The 24137-nt window shown below is 36.5% G+C and overlaps 1 protein-coding gene across 7 annotated transcripts in view; it reads left to right on the top strand.

Moving 5' to 3' along the window:
• ANKRD28 (ankyrin repeat domain 28) overlaps window positions 1-24137 on the top strand; it is a 119993-nt gene that overhangs the window by 71001 nt on the left and 24855 nt on the right. For 6 of the 7 annotated variants that reach the window (XR_013181702.1, XR_013181704.1, XM_077176385.1 and 3 more), the window contains 8 exons: window positions 7483-7553; window positions 10432-10632; window positions 11292-11379; window positions 14447-14589; window positions 15646-15858; window positions 21693-21771; window positions 22198-22312; window positions 22731-22813. Coding sequence is in view for 5 of the 7 variants with exons in the window: in XM_077176385.1 (XP_077032500.1) it covers window positions 7483-7553; window positions 10432-10632; window positions 11292-11379; window positions 14447-14589; window positions 15646-15858; window positions 21693-21771; window positions 22198-22312; window positions 22731-22813 (993 nt within the window). In the remaining 2 variants the exon portion in view is untranslated. Of the gene's footprint in view, window positions 1-7482; window positions 7554-10431; window positions 10633-11291; window positions 11380-12581; window positions 12805-14446; window positions 14590-15645; window positions 15859-21692; window positions 21772-22197; window positions 22313-22730; window positions 22814-24137 lie in introns of those variants that run through there. The other variant, XM_077176392.1, reaches the window with a different exon arrangement.

Genomic DNA, 24137 nt, shown 5'->3' with positions numbered 1-24137 from the left:
TTTTTCATCCTGCTCCAGGAGATCCACATTGCTTTCAAATATGTATTGTGGATCACATATTGCAGTCACAATGTCTTTATATTACTTTGCTACAGACCTAAGTAACCCATATTGCACATCCTGAAAATATAACTGATCCAACCTTTTGCAGACTTTTTTTGGGAGTAAATTTTCAGTCTCAAGAGCATTCTTACTTAGTTGTTGAATTCTCAAGATATTTTTCTACTAAATCTTAAGGTTGCTCTGTGACCTTTCCTGGTGTCTTTCAGCTGGACAAGGAGTCTGAAGGTGATGGTTTGCATACAGGCTCCAAACATCAAAGAAAATTGCTTTACTGACTCCATTTTGGGTCTGGACATTAAATTGCCTTTTGGTTTTATATTTTGAGACACTGAACACTAATAAACTTGTCCTCTGAGGATATGAATGTCTTACCAACAATTTTTCATAGCACTGTGGTTTGTGGAAGTTAAAATTTTCAAATAATCTCTCACTTTTGGATTGTAGCTTGATAAGCAATTAGCATTCCTAGATTTGTGGTGTAGGGATGTGACCAAGAGGAGGCATGAAGATTATTTGTAGCATCCAGAAGGATAGAACAGAAGTTTATATTTTAGTCACTTGAGAATCATAATTTTAGAAGCATTTTCCTTTTTGTATTACTCTGGGAAGAGTAGTAGCACTCCTCACAGTTGTATTTTTATGACCTTTGTACAGCTCTGCATCCTGGTGCACAAATACATCTGTCTACTTGGCATAATTGCACTGACTTTAAGACTGTAAATGATGGCAAACTACTAAAAAGTAGAAAAGTATAGTAGTTAAGTCTTAATTAACTGAATGTCCAGCTTTTTGTTCTTTCCAAGAAGTCCTGATTTAAAAAATCAAACCCTTCTTTAAGTCTGCCACGTGAACTGTTCTGGAGAAGCTTCTTGCTTTATAAAAAAATCATTCTTTCTAGCTGTCCTATGATTTTTAATCATCAGAGTCTACTGTGCCAGGAAGTGTCATGTGAAAAGCAGAAGAAATTATTGTGATCACCCAATGTATTCTTTTGATTACTAATTTTTTCCATTTATTTTCTAAAAATACCACGGAGATGATTATTGCTTTCACTGAAATCAGTGTAATTCACAAAAATCAACATTTGAATTGTCTGTTATTTTCTTCTGAATAGATTTAGTTACTATATTGCACTGATACTTAAATACTAACACAACACATTGCTGTTTGCTTAACCCAACATTTTCTCTGCATGAAGCTCAGTGTTACGTGAGTGTGGTCAAACTCCATCTCATTAAGGTTTGGCAGCCCATGAGTTTTTGTTTCCTCTGGGTCAGGTGGAAAATGTAAGAACCGTGCTGATGCTGGAAAACTGCCACTGTAGTCAGAACAGATTTTGGAAGATGGTAAAGACCCTTCAGTGTCACACCAGTCTACTACCTCTGTTTCTTTCATCTAATTACGAATCTCTGCGAGTATGAGAAATCCATGCCATGGCAGTCACATGGCTCAGCTGCTGGAAGGCTCTTGCTGCCTCAGTCCCAGCAGAGTGAAGCTCCCTTTGTTGGGATTGCAGATGTACCCACAGGCTGGGGGTGTTTCACAGGGGCCCCTTTGACACTGACTGTATCTTTCAGCCGCTTCCTCTTCTTTTGACAGCATTGTTGGCCAATGTTTTTCTTTTCCAAGCTGGCCTAACTTCCCCCTCGCAGCAGTAAAAGTCAGTTGCTGTGAAGAAAGTAGCTCTGATGTTCTTTGAGAGAAAAAGTTAAGCTGACTCAGGAAAAGACAGAACTGTTCAGTAGCTTGAGTCAGAGAACCTCATGTTGCTCACTGAAGCTCAAGGGGGCGGTGGCTGAGATGCATCAGAAACTGAAATTCTGAAAGGAAATTGGCTTATATTGACAAATCGGTAAAGTCCTGGAAGGATGGCTTCAACTTGATTGTTGTTTTCCTCCCTTTTCTAGCCAGTGTGTCTCCATGTGTATTTGTTTTGTGGGGTTGTTTTGGCATTTGGAAATGGTTTTGTTTGTTGGTTTCATAAGGAACAAAAATAAAAACTGTTCTTGAAGTCTTATTCTGTCTGGACAAAAGATTCCAGACCTGTTCCTCTTGGATTTTTTCACTGTTCTATAGATCTTCTGCTATGCACTTAGCTTTTAAATAGCAAGAAGCTTTCTCTCCATAAGGTCATTATTTTTGCAGGAATGATTTTCCAAGTATCCAAGTTTTCAATAGGAAATTACACTCCATTTCTATGATTGATTATTCCAATTCATATCTCAAATCTTCTTATATTTTAAAAACTTCTTTATCTCCTCCTGACTGTTCACATATTTTTCTATGTAAGGAAAAGTTTTCATCTCTATCTGTTTATTCCTCAGTATGGTCTGAGAATTTCTGCTTGCCAGTTTAAGTGCTTTCAAGGTCATTGTCTCTAGATAAAACAGTGGATCATTCAAAAGGAAGAACTTCTGAACCTATTACTAGCTATTAGGAAAATAATCAAGTAGAATCTTATTACAGTAGGACTAGTTGTTACTTTCAGTGATTTATACCTGAGGTCTTCCTAATTTCTCCAAGATTATATCTAAAATTTTTTCAGTATGCTAGTTTCTAAGACAAGGTTTGTTACTTAAATGCACTCTATAAAGATCTTATGTACATCTTTTACACCTAAATAGACATTTCAGAGCTTCAAATACCAAACATTGGGTGTCTGTATTGCATAACTGAATGAAAATACTTTTGCTTTCTTTGCTTATGTTATGATATTACTCAGTCACTAGCACATCTTGTACAATAACAAAGGAAAATACCATCCTTGAGAGGCTAAAAATACAGACTGCAAACAGAACAGTGGAAGGCAATTGAGTACTTAAGTCAGTACTGTGAACAAAGATGAAAATGTCTTGTCAGTTCTGTTGTATTTCTTAATCTATTTCCAACTAGTGACGCATAATTCAGCCACTGCATTCATTAGTCTTCTGAGGACATTTCCAAATAGGAAGAGTTCTGGTGCAGAGGAGCTGTGGAGGAGTGTCACAGCAAGAGTTTTTGTGAGAGGAACACAGAGGTGGTGTGAGACAGGACAGTGTAAGAGTTGTGTGGCAGTTTATGGGTGAAGGAAGAGATGCGTGGTTGTTCCTTGCAGCATTTCCTGCCCAGTCGTTCCTTGTCTGTCTTTGTAAGAGATGGTTGAGATGCTAGATCTTACTGGAATGTAAGGATATGGACACCAAGAAGAATGCAGAAACATATGGCCAGGAATTGGTGGCTAATTGCACATTTAAATGTGCAATTGCCACATGTGGGCGGGAGGATTAAATCCTCCAGGATCATTCTGTAAATCAGCGCACGTATTCAATTAGAAAATTTGTCTCTTGAAACATAAATTTGCTAGAAGTAAGCATCACAGAGCTTTTCAGTAGCCTCTGTACTTTATTTATTAAGTAAAATATGTCTTTCTAATTGTCAGTCTTGCAAATACAACTTGGCAAGATGAGATGTAACATTCAGGGACTAGGAAGAAAATTATGTAATACCTCTCTCTCATTCCCACCCTGCCTTTTGTAGAGCAAAAGTGCTTTAATATTTGCCTAGATGTGTAACCTTACTGGGCTGTACTAACAAAATTAGTGATGAAGTCAGTGATCTTCTTTAATGTTTTAGCTTAGTGCCCCAACATGGAGTAATAATTCACTTCATGTGGAAGGTGCTGTTTTAGGGGAGGGTTGTTCGCATGATTGGTTCTTAAGTTCAAGCTGAATATTTGTGTTCCAGTATTGGGATTGCTCTGACAAGCACCCTTATCCTTTTTTGCAAACTCTGTGGCATTAAAATAGTTGAAATATAAGAAATTTTGTAGTAAGCAAATGAGAAGTTCTAATAAACATACTAAGACCAGGCCCTTGAAGTCTGGAAGATCCAAGAGACAGAGGCAGAGAGGGGGAGAACAGCAGTTTATTAGGGTTGTTTTTTATTTTTATTTTTTTTTCCACACAGGAATTAAGATACACTGTACTGTGCTTTGAAAGAGCAGACTGCTCATAGCTGGCATTTGAAATGTGAGAAATGCCCTGGTTAACATGTCAGCAGGTTGAGCTTCACAGGGATAATATTGCATTTGCAGTGCTGTGCAGTAGGTTATACACATACATGTGTTCAGACTCTCTTTAAGCCAAATGTGAAGCAATATCTTAAAGCAAAAGTTATTCAGTGGAGGTATAACATTTGGTGTGCATTTTTGTAACATTTCTTTTCAGTGGTCTGGAGTAGAGCTTTACCTCAGATGATCAAGGCTGTAAATTCCCTCACTGCTGCATGGTAGGACTGTGAGAGGTTTGAGAGAGCCCGTGAAGGGTCAGGGAGGAGCAGTGACATTTCCCCAAATCATGTGCTAGGCAGTAAAGAACAGCCTACAGGAGGATTATGTCCTCAGATACAAGGCTGTTTGGAAAAGCTCCTTTATGAAATATAAATGATTCTCAGTAGCATGGCTTCTTGGAGATGATTAAGGGCAAAGTATCTCTCTATTAATTTTAGAATGTTAGTTTGTTAAATGTATCTAAAGCTGGCAATCTCCCAGTCCCCAAATTAATAGTGTATATGTGGTTTTTGGTACACTTTTTCTGATTATTGCTTAAAAACTTTCTTTCAATACAACAATTTTGCAACTTCTTTGAGAGTTTTTGTTGTGGAAGGCAAAAACAAGCTTGATGGTTCTTTCTTAAGTAAGTCCATCAGGGATTCAGATTTGTTATCAAAAGTCAACTTTAGCCAACTTTTTCTTATGTCAGAGAATCTACAATCTTTTGTGTATTTGAAAAGTTTACTTATATAAGCATCTGTATTTTACACTGTTTCAATGTGCTAGACCTAGGCATCCCTGTTTCTTTGGGTGGAAGACCACTTATGGAATGAGGGGCAGGTATTTGCTATGTTGATTTTTGTTCTATTAAGAGGACCACGTTACTTTTAGATATCACTTCAGATTTCCTTAGACATTTCTCTGGCTAATGCTTTCTTAATGATTTTCTTTCTTACTTTTACATATTCTTTTCCTTTAGTCTTAGCAAGTGTGATTAACTTATCATTGTGAAAACCTTTTGTACAGTATCTTTTTGTATTTATTTCTTCTCTCTTCTGGTGGAGTTTTTAGGCTGTGTGTTAGATGTACCAGAAATATCAGTAAAAACTGAACACTTCCACACTGCTTGGACTCTAAGCACATTTTCACTGAGAGCTAGAGCTTAGGTAACTGCTGCTTTTTAGAGTGGAAATGTGTATTTCTTCTCTTCTGATGGGCACTTTCCTTTTCCTATCTTGGGCTTCATTACCTGGATGAATCTGAGCTGACCCCAAGTCCTGCAAATGCATTTTCCTCAGGAAAATCAGGATAGTAATTAATGGCTTAGTAACTCACTCAAGTTCTTTCAAATGCTTTAAAGACATTTGTATCCTAAAGTTAGGGATAGAAATCAGTTTATGAAGGTCTTTATTTTTTGGTTGTTGGCTGCATGTGAAGGCAAGTAGAACTTGGAGTACCATTTTGGCTCTTGCTTTTTATCTCATCTGCTACAAACCAAATGTGGTCATCAATTACCTGAAATATAATCAAGAATTACAGATACTTTTGACATATATTGATTACAATTTCACTTACCAATCATTATCTCATTATATTTGGGATGTCATTCATCACTTGCTGTCTTCTGGGAAGGATTGCCAAAAATCTTCAGGCATTTCTAGTGACTTTTAGAATACTCAGATTCTTTCTTTGCTTGAGTTCTATGCAAGACTTGATATAGTACAGTTTGCTGTGGCACATGATGTATTGCAGTGCACCACTGGTTCCTGAGGATGTGTGACAAAAGTAGATACCCGTGGTGTCTCCTAAACTTTTGATAGACTGTGGTGGTTTTCTTCAAATGGACTTGGACTTTCTTCCCTATTTACTAGTCTTATTTTTCAAAAACTTTTGCACTTTGGAAAATAGGAAAGCATCCTATTCTGAAATTTCGATAAGAAAATATGGAAATCCCTGAAATTGTAACCAGCAGTTAGATCTCAGTCTCTGTCCAGTGGGTGGAAGACCTAGGGTCAAACTGGAAATTTGGATCCTGCATCAGCTTCCATGTTCTAGTCTTATGACTGAAAGGGATGGATTGATTAGAACCTCAAGAGAATTGACCTCAGATATTTGGGTTGCTTAGTATATACAGCCATGATTTTGTACACACTCCTGGGTTTCTTGATCAAGTAGCCTGGGAGAGACTTCTTTGCTGGTGCAGATCTTTGATCAAAATACCCTGTGTCTCAGTTGAATATCCTGATTTGACCAGCAACCTTTTTGGCATCTTGTGTCTTACTGGCCCTCCACCTTTTTCTGTTCCTTGCATAGAAAAAACAGCAATTGGTTCTGACATACCAGTATTATGTTTAGCTTGAGATGTTAATCAGCACTGGTCACATAGCATTAGTGTTACTGTGTGATTCTTTCCAACAATATTTTGTAACTCTTTTCTCAAAAATGTAAGATTTTATCTAAGCTATCCCTGTAAAATATGAGAAGTTTTAAAATAAAGATGGTAAGTTTCCAGTCAGGGTATAAATATCCTACAAGGTTCTGCATAAATTAAATTATTAATCTTAATCATTAGGTTTTCTTGTTTGTTGGAGTTCACTGGAAGTTAAGATGTAGTTCAGCTGCTTCCTTCAGGGGAAAGAAGTTCTCAAACCCTTCGTTCCTTTTACTATTAAGAAAAAAATTAAAATCCAAACCCAAGCTTGTGTCCCTTAGAGCTGTTTGTGCAGCTTTGTTTCCTGGGGACAGGGAGGGCTGTTCCTTGAGTGTGCTTTCAGAAGTGGAGAGGTGTGGCTGATGGTCTCTCTCATGAAGAGAGGACCAGGAGGTACCAGGGTGGGCTAGGTGACCTGCTGGAATAGTGAAGATTTGTTCCCAAAGTAAGTCCCAACAGAAGAATCATCCTCATTCTATGTACCTGTCCATCAGACATGGCAACCACAAGGAAACTGTAGGTGTGGGGAGTAAATGCAGCCTCTTCCTATGTTTTCATAGAGAATTTCAGCTATAATGGGAAACCATGAGATTTTTGTTGCTGTGTGAAGGCAAGGAGTTAATCTTTCTTACACAGCAGCCTTTTATGTGGCTTTGGAAGGGCAAAAGATTATAGAGGATGACCTAGTACAAAAATATGAGTATATTTTGATGTGGAAGAGTATTATTGGGAGTGTTAAAAGAATTTTCTCAAAGGGTTGATTTCAGCTGGAGGAAAGATTCCTTTTCTTTTCTTTTTTTTTTTTTTTCATGAAAAATGCAAAGAAATGCCTAGAATAAGTAAATTCATTTTATTAGAATAAGTAAATCGTTCTCTTTCTGAAAATATCTTCTTGAAAATATTTTAGTCATTCTGTAAATACCTTTTAAATTTCTGTTGTTTTTATTTTTTGTTACAGGAGCTAGAGTTAATGCCAAAGACAGCAAATGGTTGACTCCTTTACACAGAGCTGTAGCATCTTGTAGTGAGGTATGTTGCTCTTTTTGACTACTTTGTGTCAAAATAAAGCATCTCAAATTAACTTCTGTCTGTTGTTCATTTTTAAAAAGTGAAACTACTCCAAATGTTTGGAATTGCAGAACATTTTCACAATGGTTTTTTTAGCCTTTTAAGGCAATATATATATGTGTATCTATTGCTTAAGCAGTAAGAAAGGAGGAAAACTATAAACTTTGAGTTCTCAGCTTTGCTCTCTTTGACTTCCCTAGCAGAGGACTCTGCATGCAATGTTCTTAAGTCCTGTTTACTTCTGCTAAGGTAACCAGAATGGTTCAGCATGAGGAAAGAAGAATTAAGATTTAGAATAACTTTTACAGCATGGTCTTTGCATTACTTCATATTTTTTTTACATGCTTGTGTGTTCAGGCTTATTTCTTATTGTGTGTTAAGTTTATTTCTTATTGAAGAAATAAATTATTCTACTAAAGGCCTGACAGTGTCTTTTTTTAAAAAAAGTGATTAATTAATAGTATTGAATATCACTTTAAAATTCTTAAATGGAATGTAGACTGTTTCTTGAAGTCTATCAGTTATTCAGTTGTGAGAATATCATAATGCAAGAAATTATTTGGTTATTGTTTCCCTGTGGTGGTTGTCCTAATAAAAAATTTAAATGCCTGTAGAAGATCAAAACAAACAGAGAAATGCTGATCTTGTTATGTGGAAGAGTTTATGCAAAACTATCTCCTTTGAGATCCTGAATCAAATTGATGTTCATTTCAGTACGTTTCAAATAAAGGTTTTTTATTAGTAAATTTTTGTTTGGGAAGATAGGATTGAATATTTTAGTTTTGACAAGCATTGAACTTCAAGTGTTTGATCCATGAGCTATCTAAACAAGCCTTGTTTCAGTTTTTGCTTTTGAATTCCCTGGATAAACTGCAGTATTTTGTCACTAGCATTAATAGCAAAGTTATATAGAGATCATGTTATTCAAAAAACCAGTGTTTGAAAATGAATCTTCAAGGGCTTCTTATTCCCAAATGCTATTTGTTCTTGAGATATTTTTAGGCTGTTCCTTTGGGAGCTGACCAAAGCACCAAATGCTGCATTCTTCAGAGCTGAGGAACAATAAAAGCTCTCCACATCAGTAATGCTTGCAGAGGCAGAGGAGTGCTGCAAACAAATTGGGATTAAATGATAACTTCAAGAAATGCAATCATGGTCATAGTTTTTTTTTAAATATGGAAGATTTCAAACAAAACATTATTCAGAGGCAAACAAGACAAGTAAACCAGTCAGAGCTTGATAGATGCTTGTCAGAATTCTCTATTTATAAACACACTGAGTCATGGGAGCCCATGTACAGGGTTGATACATGTAGGCACTGTTTTCTAGCTGACAGACCTATATGGGTTTGGGGCACTGGATGAAAAGCTGTAATGAAAAAACTTCATCATGATTTCAGTAGAACATCTGGACTCTTGAAGTGAGGACAGCTGCAATTAAACAAGGACATTGAAACTTAAAAAATAGCTGCAGTTATGGATTTAGCTGTCAGCTGCACAAGTTCAGGCAGCTTCATGACAAGACAGTCACATTTTTATTTGTGTGTGCTTGCTGTATGTTGCAAATTAAAAAAAAAAAAACCCCAAGTAGATTCAGTCATGAAATTCATAAATGCACATAAAAATTAGATTCATTATTTTTATACTAATATTGTGATGCTTCCTTCTGCAAAAGGGGTAATAGCTGTTCTGAAATTTCCTTGCTCTGATATGGTATTTCTTAATATTTGGGTTAAAAAAGACAAGATTAAAATTTTATTAGTTTTTAAAGAATTAAACCTGCTTCAGTTTCTCAGAGAAGACCTATTCAATATTCTCATTAAATTACAAGCCCGTGATGCAGTATTTTCACTTCTGTGTTTGCTCCTGTCTTCTTTTTTATTAACAGCAAAAGAAATTTCAACATTTTAAATATTATTTATTCTAATATAAATAGGACCAATAGTGGCTTAGCATTCTGCCCATGGACCTTGCTGTTGTGCCACAGTGTAATTCAGAATCTCTAGTAACAACTTCTTGTAATATGTTTTAAGTTCAAAGTGGTAATCAATTATTTGTGTGCTCAGTGACTGAGTTGGCAGTCACCAAAAGCAATTAGTGAATCGTGGGAAGGTCACACAGCTGATGCAAAATGCAATATTCATCATCATGTTGATACTGCCAGCACAGTTATTTTTTTTATGCATTCCAATTGCATGCACATATTTTAGTGGGATTTGTTTATCTTGCTGTAAGAATTACAGTCTTATTTGTCAAATTTTCACAGCTTGTACTTCTAACAAAAGGAAATGAATAATCATTTTGAGAGATGGAATTCAGTGCAATATTTTAAAACGGTTTTCAGGAATTTTGCAACAGTGTATGTTGAAACTTTTTGTGACTATGCACAGTTTTATTTGTGGTTCTCTAAATGTACATTTAATAATCTCAGGTTTGCCATTTGTAGACTTGGACAGTTGAAAAATTGTACTTGGCAGATTGATGGAAATTCATTATAAGTTCATAGTACTTCACTAATCCTTGGCTAAGAATTCCACTGATGGAAGAAATCCTAGGATGGTTTATTAAACTTAGGAAATCAGTGTGATTACAAAATAATTTTCCATGTGGCTTAAGGAATAAAAGACCTGGAAATGGTTGATTTGTTTAAATTATTCATGTCCTTGAGAACATCCTCATGTTTGGATTTATGATAAAGTACAAATCCTAAAGTGTCCCAATGATTATGTTTGCAAATGAACAAATGTTAAAGAGTTGTTTTCCACTGTACTGTCCTTAAATCCAGGGCTGTCATTTCTGATCTTTACTAAGTGGCTTGGTTTTTTTGTAAATGCTTTCAGGATGCTGTTCAGGTGTTGTTAAAGCATTCAGCAGATGTCAATGCTCGTGATAAAAACTGGCAGACACCCCTACACATAGCAGCTGCAAACAAAGCTGTGAAGTGTGCTGAAGCTTTGGTGCCTCTCCTAAGCAATGTAAATGTGTCTGATCGAGCAGGCAGAACTGCACTGCATCATGCAGCCTTCAGTGGACACGTTGAGGTAAAAGTTAATTTTCTTGTCTTCCACTCGTCATTCTGTCCCTCATATTTCTGATATTTCATTTTTGAGGTTAAAATCATTTCTCCCCCATTCCCTCAAAAATCCTCAACCTCTATTTTGTGTTTGAGTTTGTTTTCCGTATGCATCTCTGTGCAGAAAAGTTGTGGAAAATAAGTGTTACATCATTTTATTGAAAGTTTATTACAGTGTTCACTTTTCTTGTGACAGAAGGAAATTTGTTAAGTGGAGTTAAATTAGTAACAGGTAAATTTAAAATGGAAAAGCCAGGATATTTTTCTGTTCAGTAAATAGTGAACATAGGGAGTTTGTTGTCTCTGAAATGCAGAGGAAATATATGTAATAAGTTCTGACTCATTAGTCCCTTAGTAACCTGAAGATATAAAAGATTTCAGGGCTTTGCAAAATTTAACTAATAAAGTGGTTAAGAAGTGGTTTTGTTGACATCAAGTTTTGTGCTCCTTACAGTCACTTTTTGGCTCCACACAGCCAATTTTTAAAACTTATGGAATATTCAAGACCCAACTCATTTAAATCCTCTGAAAACACATACATTTTTGTTTTCTTCCATGGTTTTCTCTGTTGAGGCAAAGTTTTTTCCATTATGAATAGAAGATTTGTGTTCTTTTTCTCTGTCTCAGATGGTCAGCTTACTGTTGTCTAGAGGGGCCAATATTAATGCATTTGACAAGAAAGACAGACGAGCTATACATTGGGCAGCATATATGGGTATGTACATATTTCAGTTGATTAATACTGTAGTAATAAAAAAAAATCATCTCATGTTTAGTGGTTTGACATATTTCTCGGAAAAATATTTGCATTGTAAACATTGAGTTTATCTGTGTCTGCCAAAAAAACGTTAATAGTGTAGTTCAAATTGCCTTGTAAATGTGTATTTTGTGGTGAGGAAAATTAATTTGTTGGAAAAAGAAAAGTAAGGTAAGTAGTTTTGTTCTTTAAAAAGGAGGAGCTATGTTCATCAGTTAGCAAGTCTAGTTACAGGTGAAAAATTTTGGAGAAATGCTAAATAAAAAGTAAGCAGTTAATACAAGGGACACCTGAAACAGAGGATCATTGCAGCATCCTTGGGGATTGTATTTTCAAATAATATTTCATCTCTGAAACTACAAATTCTTGCCTCGCCATTCTTATTCCAGAGTGGATAATTATTGTTCTCGTGGTCTTGATCAATACCCTTTCCATACTGTCAGAGTAATGTTCTTCCTTCCCTTTTATCAGACTTGAAAAGAATTGAATGTGCCATTCAATTAGGAAGTGATCATCACAGCACTAATGCTCTTAATTTATTATTTGAAGCTGGATGAGATTGCACTTCAGGTATTTATACCAGTACTTAAAACCCCAGAAGTTAAAGAACAATCTTCATTATTGATCTAATGTTATTTCAATATTAGTGTTTTTAATGTACTTATATCTGCAAAGCAATGTCTGTGGCAGTCTGTCCAGCCACCTTATTGAATGTGGTTATTTGCAAAATTTTGTTGAATGAAACTTGTATGTGAAGTTTCAGAGAACTGACAAGTGTCAATGAGAGGCCAGAGACACCTTCTGCCTTGTGCTTGCCTAGATGAAAAGTCTTCTGTTTTGCAGATAAGCTACATTTATTCCAATTTTAATTAGTGCTATATTGTAGACTATTTACAGGGAAGTCTCTTAATGAAGAGTGTTTGGGCAGGAAAAATGTAGTTTAATTGATGTTGATCTGCCTAAATTTCCCTGTAGACAATAGAGAAGAAAAAGCTTTTGAAAGCCTTCAATCAAAGTAAAAATAATTATGACATTCTCCCTCACAATTTGGAGCCATTGTACATGGCTCCAATTGTTTGGAGAGAACCTTAAAAAGTTTTCCACCATGTAAAACTAACCATAAATTAAACAAGTTATGCTTCTCGTCACTCTACTATAAATAACTTTCTAGGGTGATGTCCATTGTTTTGCTTCCTTCCTGCTTTTCACCCGGCCCCATTGCTGTCCAGCTGCAAGGCTGGGACTGCAATGGACTCGCAGTGCTGTGTGCTGGTGTTGCCCTCACTGGTGCACCGGGATGTCTCTGCAGCACTTCTCAAGTCAAGTACCTTGCTCTTCCCTTTGAGAGTCTTCCACTGATCGCTGCTTGCCTTTTCAATGCAGGTCAGGGGTTTTTTTGGCTTTTTACCCTCTCTTTGAAGTTTTTTCTGTCACTGTTCTGTTCACTGTCTCTATTCCTTTCACTACTTTAGATATCTTCTGTACTTCTGTTTCTCCTTTAGAGCTTGTTTTCATTCTGTTCCCCATTGTATTTGGGTAAAAAGATGAGTATTGTGTTTGCATTTCTCTTTCCCCTCTTTCCTACTATACTGAGATAATTAAGAAGCGAAATATTATTGCAGCACTTCACATTGCGCTGGTAAAGTCTTATGGCTTTGGTTGGTATAGCTAGGTGAAATGGTATTTTGTGTGCTGTTAGGTATGCAGCATAAAATAAGTATCACAGTGTCTGAGTGTTTATAAAAATAGCTTTGTCTGTATTCCTTTGGGTAGGCACTTCCTATTCAAACTTTTGCAAATTCTCTTAACTGTTTATGAAGCAAAGACCCACACTCTTTGTGAAGCACCTAAACTGAAAGGTGGATTTGATACTTTCTACTTAGATATCTGACTGGATAAGTATAAACATAAGTATTCAGTGTGTCCCTCACCACTTCTTAACTAAGGAAAGGATGTCACCTGAAAGGTAAAATAAAGAGTCCCACATGGGTCAGTTACAAAAGTAAAGCGCCAAGTGTATCGTGCTCTGTTAAAGTCATGTGTTTCTTTATTCAGCAGTCTTTGTCATGACTATCCATGTGCTTTCAGTAATTAGTTGTTTGGCAGTTAAATTAACAATAGAGCAGGAATGACAGATACTTGGCTAGCCCATTTTCATGGCTTCTTAGCAGGCAGTGTCACAAGTGCCTGCAAGCAGAGGAGGAACATGTGGGCATGGAAGGGAAAAGCTCGTTGCCCTTTGCAGCTGGGGTGGGTCATGGTGCTGGCGTCCCTGGCCCAAAGCTGGCAGTGAGAGCTACTGCCCACCACCGCAGGGTGGGCTCCCTGCCCTCTCTTCTCTTTTCCACCTGGAACCTCCCCCATGCCTTCTTCATTATCCCAACTCTTACTCTTCCTTGTACTCTACTTCCATTGTCTTAGGAGAGCAGCTGATGCTTTTAAAAGGCTGCAGTTCCTCAAAGATCATCTCTGAGTCAGTCTTGAAAACAGAGCTTTACTAAATCCTGTGTGATGTGGCTTAACATTTTAAAAGCTTTGTGGGTAAAGGAAGTTGGATTGGGGGTATATTTTGATGTAAAAGTAGAATATTTTCTTCTTTTCGTGTTTGCATCAATTTTTCAAACTTCCTGTAAGATTTAAAAATCTTAATGGGCGTGTTTGGAATTAGGGTGATAGTGGAAGATTGACAGTCACATGGTCTTGCAAGTTGTTAATGTAAATTTGTGGCAAATACTTAATAATTACAAAGTTACTTTGCTTCTCTAGTTCTCCAGGATTGTGTTTTGAGTATACAAATTTATTTTTGCAGTGGTTGTTGGGTGGGGTGTGTGGAGATGATTATTTTATGTTGCTTTTATAGTTCATGATAGGATTAGAAAACAAGAACAATTCTTTCTTTTTTTACATTAGGTCCAAAGGAATAGTTTCTTGATCATGTTATAACAATTGTAGAATTATGAAGTTTGCAAACCTGTGCTGGTTAATAAAATATGATGCTTCATTTCATTTGTCCTTATTATTTTAGGTCATATTGAAGTTGTGAAATTACTTGTGACCCATACAGCTGAAGTGACATGCAAAGACAAGAAATCATATACACCCTTACATGCTGCAGCATCTAGTGGGATGATCAGTGTAGTCAAATATCTTCTGGATCTTGGAGTTGATGTAAGAAAAAGTAAAATTAAATGGGATTTTTTTTTTGTTCAAAATACTCTTGTTAGTACTTGTAGCACACAGGTTAGGATATAGTGAAAGTACGTGAAGGAAGATCTCTCCAAGTACTACATTTTCTTTTATAAACCCTCATTTCTCTATTAAAAGAAAACCTTCAGAGCCTTGCAGATTTTGCACAATACTTGGAAAATAAATGTGTATTTAGTGGGGCTTTTTGTTTATTTGATATTTCTTGCTCTTAATTCACTGGACTGGAAGTCAGGAAATAGGAATTCTGAGCCTAGCTTTGCCACACAATAATTGTTGAAATGCAGGAAATTAAATGCTTTTGCCTCATTTGGTAAAATATACATGGAACTGACTTTCCTACGTGACATAAATTTTAGATGATACTAAAAATTGTGAGAAACTTCAGTACTGCAGTAAATGAGACCATATTAATATTGAAATGCAAAACAAATTAAAAGGTTCTACAGTACCTGGCTGTAGAAGGAGTGTTAACAGTAAACTGTGAAACAGTGTAAGAAATCTACTTTGTGAATCATAATCTTAGTCTTGCAAGGCTGGAGATTGCAACTGAAGCTCAATATTGAGAAGTAGATCAGAATTCAGTGTCATGTTGTGTACAGCAAGAAATTCTGTTTCTATATGTGCACATACACACACAAAAAGGCTCTTTGACCTCTGTTGTTAATGAAAACTTGCAATGCTGTTTTATAGAGGTCTGTGCTATGCTTTCTGTGTAGCATCTATGCAAATTGCCACAGTTGATATTTTTGGCATGTGTGGCTTCTCTTAGAGTTGCGTACAGGAAACTGGTGTGGAGACAATTGGAGGAGGTTGGCTCACTTGTAAAGCAATCATATCTTCCCCAGGACACAGATCTCAATCAACATGCTAGATCCAGAACTTGCTTTTAATTTCTGCTTTTGAAGAGTTCCAAAACATAATCTCATGACTTGAGATTTTTCCTTTGCTAGAATTAAATGCTGCATTAAGTACAGCTTTTTGCATACTAACTAATCTTGGGGTTTTTTTCTCTTATAGATGAATGAGCCAAATGCCTATGGAAATACTCCTCTCCATGTAGCTTGTTACAATGGGCAAGATGTTGTAGTGAATGAACTCATAGACTGTGGTGCTAATGTAAATCAAGTGAATGAGAAGGGGTTCACACCTTTGCACTTTGCTGCTGCATCAACACATGGAGCATTGTGTTTAGAGCTCTTGGTCTGCAATGGAGCAGATGTAAATATAAAGGTAGGTGTATCCAAAGCCATCCTTTCACACTTAAAAATGCTATACATCTTTATCAGAGGTAGTTTTTTCCAACGTACTTGTTTTGATAACACGGAGAAGTTCCTGCTGATAGATTGAGTATTTGTTTGAAAATACTGCAGTAAAAATGAGCCAGTATGTTGCTTCAAGAATTGATCTGAATCTGGAAACCTCAATGGGATATATTATAGTGTCCAAAAGGATGAAGAAAAATGCCAATAATGTCTGGCCAATCTCAATTATATTTAAATGTCAGAATTCTGTATGCTTTGTTTTCCCTAGTCTAGCCATGTAAGTAAGAGCAAATAATTTGAAAAAATGCAAAAGTATGTGTTTTTCTTATAAATAAGTAATATGAACAAAATCAGGGGTATTTCAGGGAAATGTGTATGACCTGCCTAATTGCTGGAGCAGTTGAAGAGATGATAATGTAAGATCTTAGAATCTAATCTATCAGGGAGATTGGGGAAGAGTGTATTAAAAATACAAATGTAAGTAGATCAGGCCAATGGAAAGTCTTAAACAGCTGGTGTTTTAATTACTCCAGCGAAATTGTGTGAGCAGAGTCAGTATACATTTTACATCTCTGTTTGGTCACAAGTCTTTGACTGCAGAATAATCCTTAGAATCCAGCCTTGTTGTAGGTAGAGAGATGTAAGACCTTCTGGTTTGTATTATGTTGATCTTTACTCTAGTAATGAAAACTTAAGTGTGTTCAAAAATATTTAGTGGCAGTATCTGGTGTCTTGGCAGGTTTTATGCTGAGGGAGGTAGGAAATGGGTATATGGAATGAAGAGTCCTAGTGTTCCTTATGTCATTATGTCTGGTTGCCTGAACTGTCACCCACATGTAGTATGACAGGAATTATCTGTTATTTAATTTTTTAAAAAGAAAAAGGAAAAGAAACCTGCTTAATAGGTTTATGCTTGAATTTCAGCACAATCTGTGCAGAAGATGAATATTAGAGTAGCTGACATTTCTGTTAAAAATCTTGGGGTTTGTGGTTCACTTCACATAAGCACTGATTTTTACAGTGATTCAAGCTGGTTTTCAGCTAACTAATTCCAAAATACAGTTTTATATCTATTGTTAGTACCAAACTCATAGCCAACTGAAAATTTGAGAGTATTTTAAAAATAAGCTCTTTGATGTGGAAAAATCCTAAATGAATGTTCCTGCTCATTGTTACATATATTTAGACATGCAGCTCATTTAATAAAAATGTGCATAACTCAGTTGTGGAAAAATTCATTACCAAAGTGCCCTGCAGAAGTAAGGAGCTGTGTTATAGGGTTTATTGCCAACTTGTCCTAAAATATCCAGGTCACAGTCCATTTATTTTTGTTGCCAGCTTTCTGCTCTGCCTAATGTCCCAGGCTGCATATGACTGAGTGTTCAGTGTTGCAGGCTGGCTGACTTTTGTCCTACATTCTTGAAACATCATTTTTCAGTAGAGTGTGGTCTGCCATGAAAATAATCCCACAATGTTAAATATACTTCTGATTATATTTGTGTGTTACTCACCCAAATAAGAGCAAAGAAGAGCTTAGAGCACCTTCTAGTAGCTGAAGGGGGCCTACAAGAGAGCTGGAGAGGGACTTTGTGCAAGGGCATGGAGTTATAGGACAAGGGGAAATGGCTTCAGACTTTGACAGTAGGGTTAGATTAGATATTAGGAAGAAAATCTTTACTGTGAGGGTGGTGAGGCCTTGGAACAGGTTGTCCAGGGAAGTTGTGGATGCCCCATCCCTGGGAAGGGTTCAGTGCCAGGCTGGATGGGGTTTTGAGCTACTTAGTCAAGTGGAACCCTGCCCATGCTAATGGGGTTGGAGCCAGATGAGGTCCCTTTGAACCCAAACTCTTCTGTGATGCTCTGACAAATATTACCAAGCCAAGAATTACTGTTTTTCTAAATGCAGGGCTGCAAGGGTTCATGGTTTTGGGCATATTTCTGATGTAGAAGAAAGAAATGGACAGGGCTCCATTTGAGAACCAGCATTAGCTTTAGCTATGGGGTTGGTTGTAATTAAAATGCGCTGATTTCGTACATATCAAAATTCTTAAGTGTAAAATTAAGCGAGTAGGGCTATGTAGGGATTTTAAGCAATTATAGCTTGAAAATAGCATTTGTTCCCACTTTCCTCATCAAGGTGTTTCTGTTGTAACTCTGTTAGTAGCATTTCTGTGGATTTATACCAGTATGACTGAATTTGGCCTGTAAATTTGCACCTGAAGGCGTGAACAGCCTTACTTTGCATATGAAAACTTGTCACTTGCACTGTGAAAAAGTGCAAGAACTGAGGCAAAAGAAAATAATTTTTAAGTCAACTTCTACTTCCCTGGAAAGGCCCATAAAGATAAATCTTGGACTTAATCAGAAGAGCAATCCCTAAAAAAATAGAATATGTTGTGTAACTAAGAAAGAATTTTGGATTTAAAATGAGATGGAATTAGGGTGTTCTTACTAAATATTTATTGAAACCAAGCTGGTTCAGTTTCCAAATATTGAGGCTGGAGTTCAAAGTAGTTCTTAAAATGGCTCTAAGATCTATTTTTCATCATAATTATATTGTTTGTGTAGGCTGATTCAATCATTTCCTCCCATGTGCAGCTTTTGCTGTGATTTTAGAGGTAAGAGAGTGGATATGGATGGTAATGTAGGTGCAGACTGGACAGTACTATTACAGTGCTTCCTGCTGTGGATGACTGAGTAGGGAGAGCAAAAGGGAAACACTCTTACTCTGGATGGCAGATAGAGGGGAAGTTCTTGTGCATATCTGTGAGTGCTGGCCTCATCTCAAGAAGGGATTATATAGCAGAAGATAATAGAACAGTAGAAATATGTTATATGCTTTTTATCACCTCTGGACATAATTTCCTACTTGTTTTCATAGCCTTGTCAGTGTCCACTGTAGAACAGTGAATCTTATTAAGTATTGCTCATTACTGCAGCACTCCCTCCTCACTATTCAGGATTTCCATGCATGGAAGAACACATTGAAATGAGGATGTAATGGGACAGTATTAATTGTTTTATGGACCTCATTGCTGCTTGAAAATTCAGTGACCTAAATAGAAAAAGTTTTTTACTTTCATTGGTGGTACTAGAACATAAGAATTGTTGCTAGGGGGAGATTTCATTTGGAGGAATGCTGGTACGTGATAGACCCACATTTCCTCTCCCTCAGTGAAGCTCAGTAGTCTGAGTACAGTTAATATATGAGTAATCACTGAATAAGACACCTTGTGCTGTGTATTATTTCTGTCTAATAGCAATTACTGTTCTTTGCAAATTTGCTATGATCTAAGTATTTTGTGGATACATTTTCTCTAGTGATAGGAGAGATTTGGGTGATTCCTTTCCTTTTACCACATTTAGCTGGGTTTCAGTGAAGACAACAAAAGTTATCGTTAGCCCATAGCTGTCCTGTCATGTGCTGTGATCCTGTCTGATCTCATTAAATCACACAGCTGTAGTTAGCTTGATATTTAGAGAGAAGAACCTAAAGACAAAAAGAAAAGGAAATGGAAGCAAAGTTTAGAAGATACCTCCCTGCTTCTGCAGTCCAATCTCCTGGCATCTCAGGAAATAGTGATTTGCTTAATAGAGCATTGATATTTCATTGCTTAAAGAAGTGTTTGGCTACTGGTTCTGGTCCTATATATCCTTTTCTAGTGTCTTAGAAGGCAATTCTGAATGCTATCCTATACCTGCTTCTACATGGGAATTGTCTTCATTAAATTTTATACCTGTTCTATGTTTATGTGCTTATAGACAATCGCATGTTGTGTTATTCCTGGGCTGGAAAGGAACTTGAGACTATTAGACATGAGAGAGGCACTTTCATAAAATCCAGTCTTAGAAATCTATGTTAAGTGCATTTTTAAGTAAATTTGAACAGAGTAAATATAAAAATCTCTTCTTGTTTGTACTGTGTTTTTTCATTTATAAGTGGAAAATTATTCTGTAGCATGTTTTGTTCTTTTCAAGATCTTACTGCAGTTTTCTTGTGAGAAAACTTAACGACAGTGCTCTTCAGTTTCTAATACTGTCACCTTAAGTTATTCCTATGTCTTTGTAAGGTACATTATGAGATCTGTGTTTTTTCATCTCCATCTTCTTTTTCTTCATTAGCCTTCCTATGAGATACAGATTTGTTCCATCTAAGCCACTAAGACTGCAGGCTACTTTATCTGAGTCCTGAAATTCTGTCTGTTACTTCACTAAGCTTATTTTATATGATATTTTTTCTTAATTAATAGAAATTAATAGATTCTATAGATTCTTTAGCTTAAAGAAGGATAAAAGTGAGGAGAAAAGTCACCAATGTCTAAGAGTTGTTTTAAAGTAATTGGGCACAGAGAATTTTAGTGGTTGGAAAAAGAGATGAGAACTGAACTGTAGGGAGAAACATGAGAGAAAAGTGGAGCACAGAGGTTGCTTGAAGAAGTTGTCACTTTTGGTGTGTTTATTTGGCTTTTTCTTAAGGCATCCAATGACAGAATTAAAATTGATTGTCTAAATCCTCAAGAGGATTTCAACCCCATGTTCTGTGTTTATTTGCATCTGCTATGGATATGTGGATGTTGTCTTTTGGATTATTTATGGTCAAAGAAATCTGCTAGCTGGAAGAGCTAGAGATAACTTAATTCCTTATCAAGTGTTTTATTTCTTTCAACCCAGGTCTGAGAAGACAGTATTTCACATAATTGTGCTGTTATGCTGCTCTGGGCAGTGACACAATGAAAAATTCCATATCCATCCTTAAAAGGGTCTTACCAGACTTTCAGTGTCACATCCATAGAACCATGTCCATTTGGTGCCAAAGGGAGAGTAAAGATGGGAAGACACTTTTGCATATGACAACAATTTGTGATGTTTCAATACACGTGTTCATATCATATGTTCCCCTGCCATATTTGTCTGATTTGACTTTGTGTTTTGTGAACATTTCATACTCTTCAAAGGCATCATTGAAAACATAGATGCAGTATGCACGTGCATTCAAGGGTACTTTGATTTTCTGTGTTGTGTTTGCAATTTTTTGTATGCATGTGTAGGAACTTTTTTCTGCTGTAAAGCTTTCCCATTACCTGTGACAAGTATGAGAGGAAGATCATTCCAAAATAATAGCAACAGTAAAAATAGTGCTTTGATACTGAGCTGTTAAAAAGTGAAGTTTCCTTATGTGTTGCTGTTAGCCTGCTTCAAGGGTGTCTTTACTGGGTGAATGATTAAGTGCACATCCAAGATGTGCATTTCAAATGTGTAGTACCTAGTAGGGTTGAATAGTTCTACCCTAGGATTACTTGTAGTTTATGATAAATTGCTTACAAACATCACTTTACAGAAATTTCTAGGAAACACATGAGCTTTGTAATGTGTTGTCTTCTAATATAATGTTTAAACCCCTCTAGTAAATACAGCTACTTTCTTTCAATAAACAATCTTAAAACATTGTTTTATTTTAGCCTTGGGGAGGGGAGGGGTTGGACATAGACTTGTTGCTGAAATTGTGTGCTGTCATCATCCTCTCGAGAGTTATCTTAGGGATAACTGTGAGTGTGAGTGAGTGGGCATCCATGAGTTGTCACTGGCATCTGGAAGAGTGACTAAGAGCAGCTCTTGTGAAAAGCTTGCCATGTCATGCTGAACTTCTCATTGCCAGCATCTGTCTGTGCATAGAAACAATTTAAAGGATGGAGTGTAGAGAGAAAAGAAGTAAGAAATGTCCTTTTTGTTGGTTTTTCTTTTATCAGATCTGATTAATTGCTGTTACTGGTGATAAGTAACAGTATTTTTTTTCTCTTCCAGAGTAAAGATGGGAAAACACCTTTGCACATGACAGCGATCCATGGTAGATTTTCAAGATCCCAAACCATCATTCAAAATGGTAAAAAGGGGGAGGGAGTATTTTTGTCATAAGCTTTCCATTTTGGATGTTTTCATCCTCTTATATTGGTAACAACATGCTGAATTTTTTTCATGTCCAGTGTCCAGTAATAGTGGTGGAGTCTGGCATATCTGTTTATAAAGTTTGATAAGTTACACTGATGAACCATTTCTTTTTAAGAATGCAGGAATATGTATATAGATTTGTTTTCCATAACCCAGGTTATTTTCCACAATCCAGTTTGTCCCATAAGGTTACATACTAAAATGCTTTTCTCAACCATTGAAATCTGTATAAGTTTTAAATCCAAACTACTCAGTCACTGGCAATTAATAATGTTACTTAAATGATCATCAGTCCTATCTTTCTAACAAAGTATCTGAATGCCTGCATATACCCTTACTTAGTAATTACTCTTTATTATAGGAGCTGAAATAGACTGTGAAGATAAGAATGGAAATACCCCTTTGCACATAGCAGCTAGATATGGCCATGAGCTATTAATCAACACTCTGATCACGAGTGGTGCTGACACTGCAAAGTAGGTAACTTTACTGACATGAATGCAAGCTGACATAAGTTACAAGTGTATTTATTAGGTTAACAGAACTAGTGCAGTTTTTAATATCATCTTCAACTTGCAACAGGAAATGCTTTGTTTATTATGCTCTGTTGTACTTGTAAGTAGCTAGTCAGTATATCACAATTTGTACCAAAACAAAGAGAAATAGGGTTTTCTGTAATGTATTTGAAGTAAAAGCACTGAAAGTTTTAATAGGCTCTTGCACTGATAATGCATGCTGATAGCTTGGAAGGAAGTGTTTAAGATGTGAAGTTAGCTCAGTATTCTAATTAGGTGGTTTGCTGAACCCACCATGCATGTGCACTTTGGCACACAATCATGTTTGTTTTATTTTAATTGTAATGAAACTGTGATACCTGATTATGGTGTATCTTAGGCGGGGTATACATGGGATGTTTCCTCTCCATTTGGCAGCATTAAGTGGATTTTCAGACTGCTGCAGAAAGCTCCTCTCATCAGGTAGGACACTCTTGTAAATTCTTACAAGGTGCTTTGTACTTCATTGTGTATTTCATAGAATAGCTTTTAATTAAGTCTTAATTTAGTGATGCATAGAAATCCTTATAGTTTACTAGTACCTTGGGGCCAATGCTTGTTTTTTAATGGACAGTCCATAGTTAAAGTGCATGCAAACTTTTGCAGACATAAGTTTAAAAAAAATCCAAAATTTAATAATATATTTATAATTTCTTTAGTATCGTGTTTGTGCATTTTGAGTTGGCCATAGAGGTGGGATGACTGGTTTAGACCATAATGAAACTTCAAGGAGAAAGATTGATAATATTTTTTATTAATTTATGGACCATCCAATTTCCATTCCATGATGTCTTTAGCTTAATACAGATCAGTCTATTCCCATCTATTCCTGTAGTGGGCACCTAATAGTTCTGAAGACTCTGTAGACTACTATATTAAGAAACTGTTGCATTGGTATTATGTTGTTAACCAAATGCAATGCAGACTGCACTTTTCTTTTGATGTTTGACTCCTCCCTGAAGATGTGGATGTTGGAAGGTCATTACTTCTCTTGTTGACCAGAATCTTAGGTGAATTCTGAGCTCTTTGAACCAGTGCAGTTCTGAGAAGGTAGATTTATCCAAATGAAGCTTCTGAAACAGAAGAAGAATAAACTAAATGGTTCTGTATTAATCTGAAGACACTTAATGTTTTTTTGAAAAAAGATAAGTGGAAAGGAGAGAACTGGGGAAAAGGAAGCATAAGTTGCTTCCCCAGCTTTGTACTGTTAGATAGGGAAACCTGGGAGAAGAACTAGAGGAATATAACTGAAGCTACCTACTGGAAAGGTTTTTTATTTACTGTCCTGTCATGGGCATACTTGCAAGGATTCACTTCAGGAAAGAACTGTCCAATAGTTGACAATATTTCAATGGGATGTGTTCAAAATGAGGGATACTGGCTCTTTCTCCTTCCTGCACGTGCTGTGATGCTGGCTGTGCCCTTACTGGAGGTTCAGTATGACAAAGGAAATCATGTGGAGGACTTGCAAGTGATTTCTGTGGCTTTTACATGAATTGAGAAAACTTGGAGGCAGATCTAGCCTGGAGCAGATAAGGAATTGAAGAGAATGTTCAGCCTTCAGGCTAGAAAGACTACATACTGCCAAAGACTTTTAGGATGTGCTCGTGGTGTGGGGATTGGTATATGCAGAGTATGTGTCCTTTTTGGGTTTGGGAGATGTCTCTTTTATGTAAAATTAAGATCCCTGATTTTTAAATTCATTTCTATTCATATGCAAACCTTAACAAAATGTCACCAATCTGCC

This window comes from Agelaius phoeniceus, chromosome 1 (assembly GCF_051311805.1).
Source record: "Agelaius phoeniceus isolate bAgePho1 chromosome 1, bAgePho1.hap1, whole genome shotgun sequence".
Lineage (NCBI taxonomy): Eukaryota > Metazoa > Chordata > Aves > Passeriformes > Icteridae > Agelaius > Agelaius phoeniceus.
Note: the sequence above shows the minus strand (reverse complement) of the source record. Positions and strands in the feature narration are given on the sequence as shown.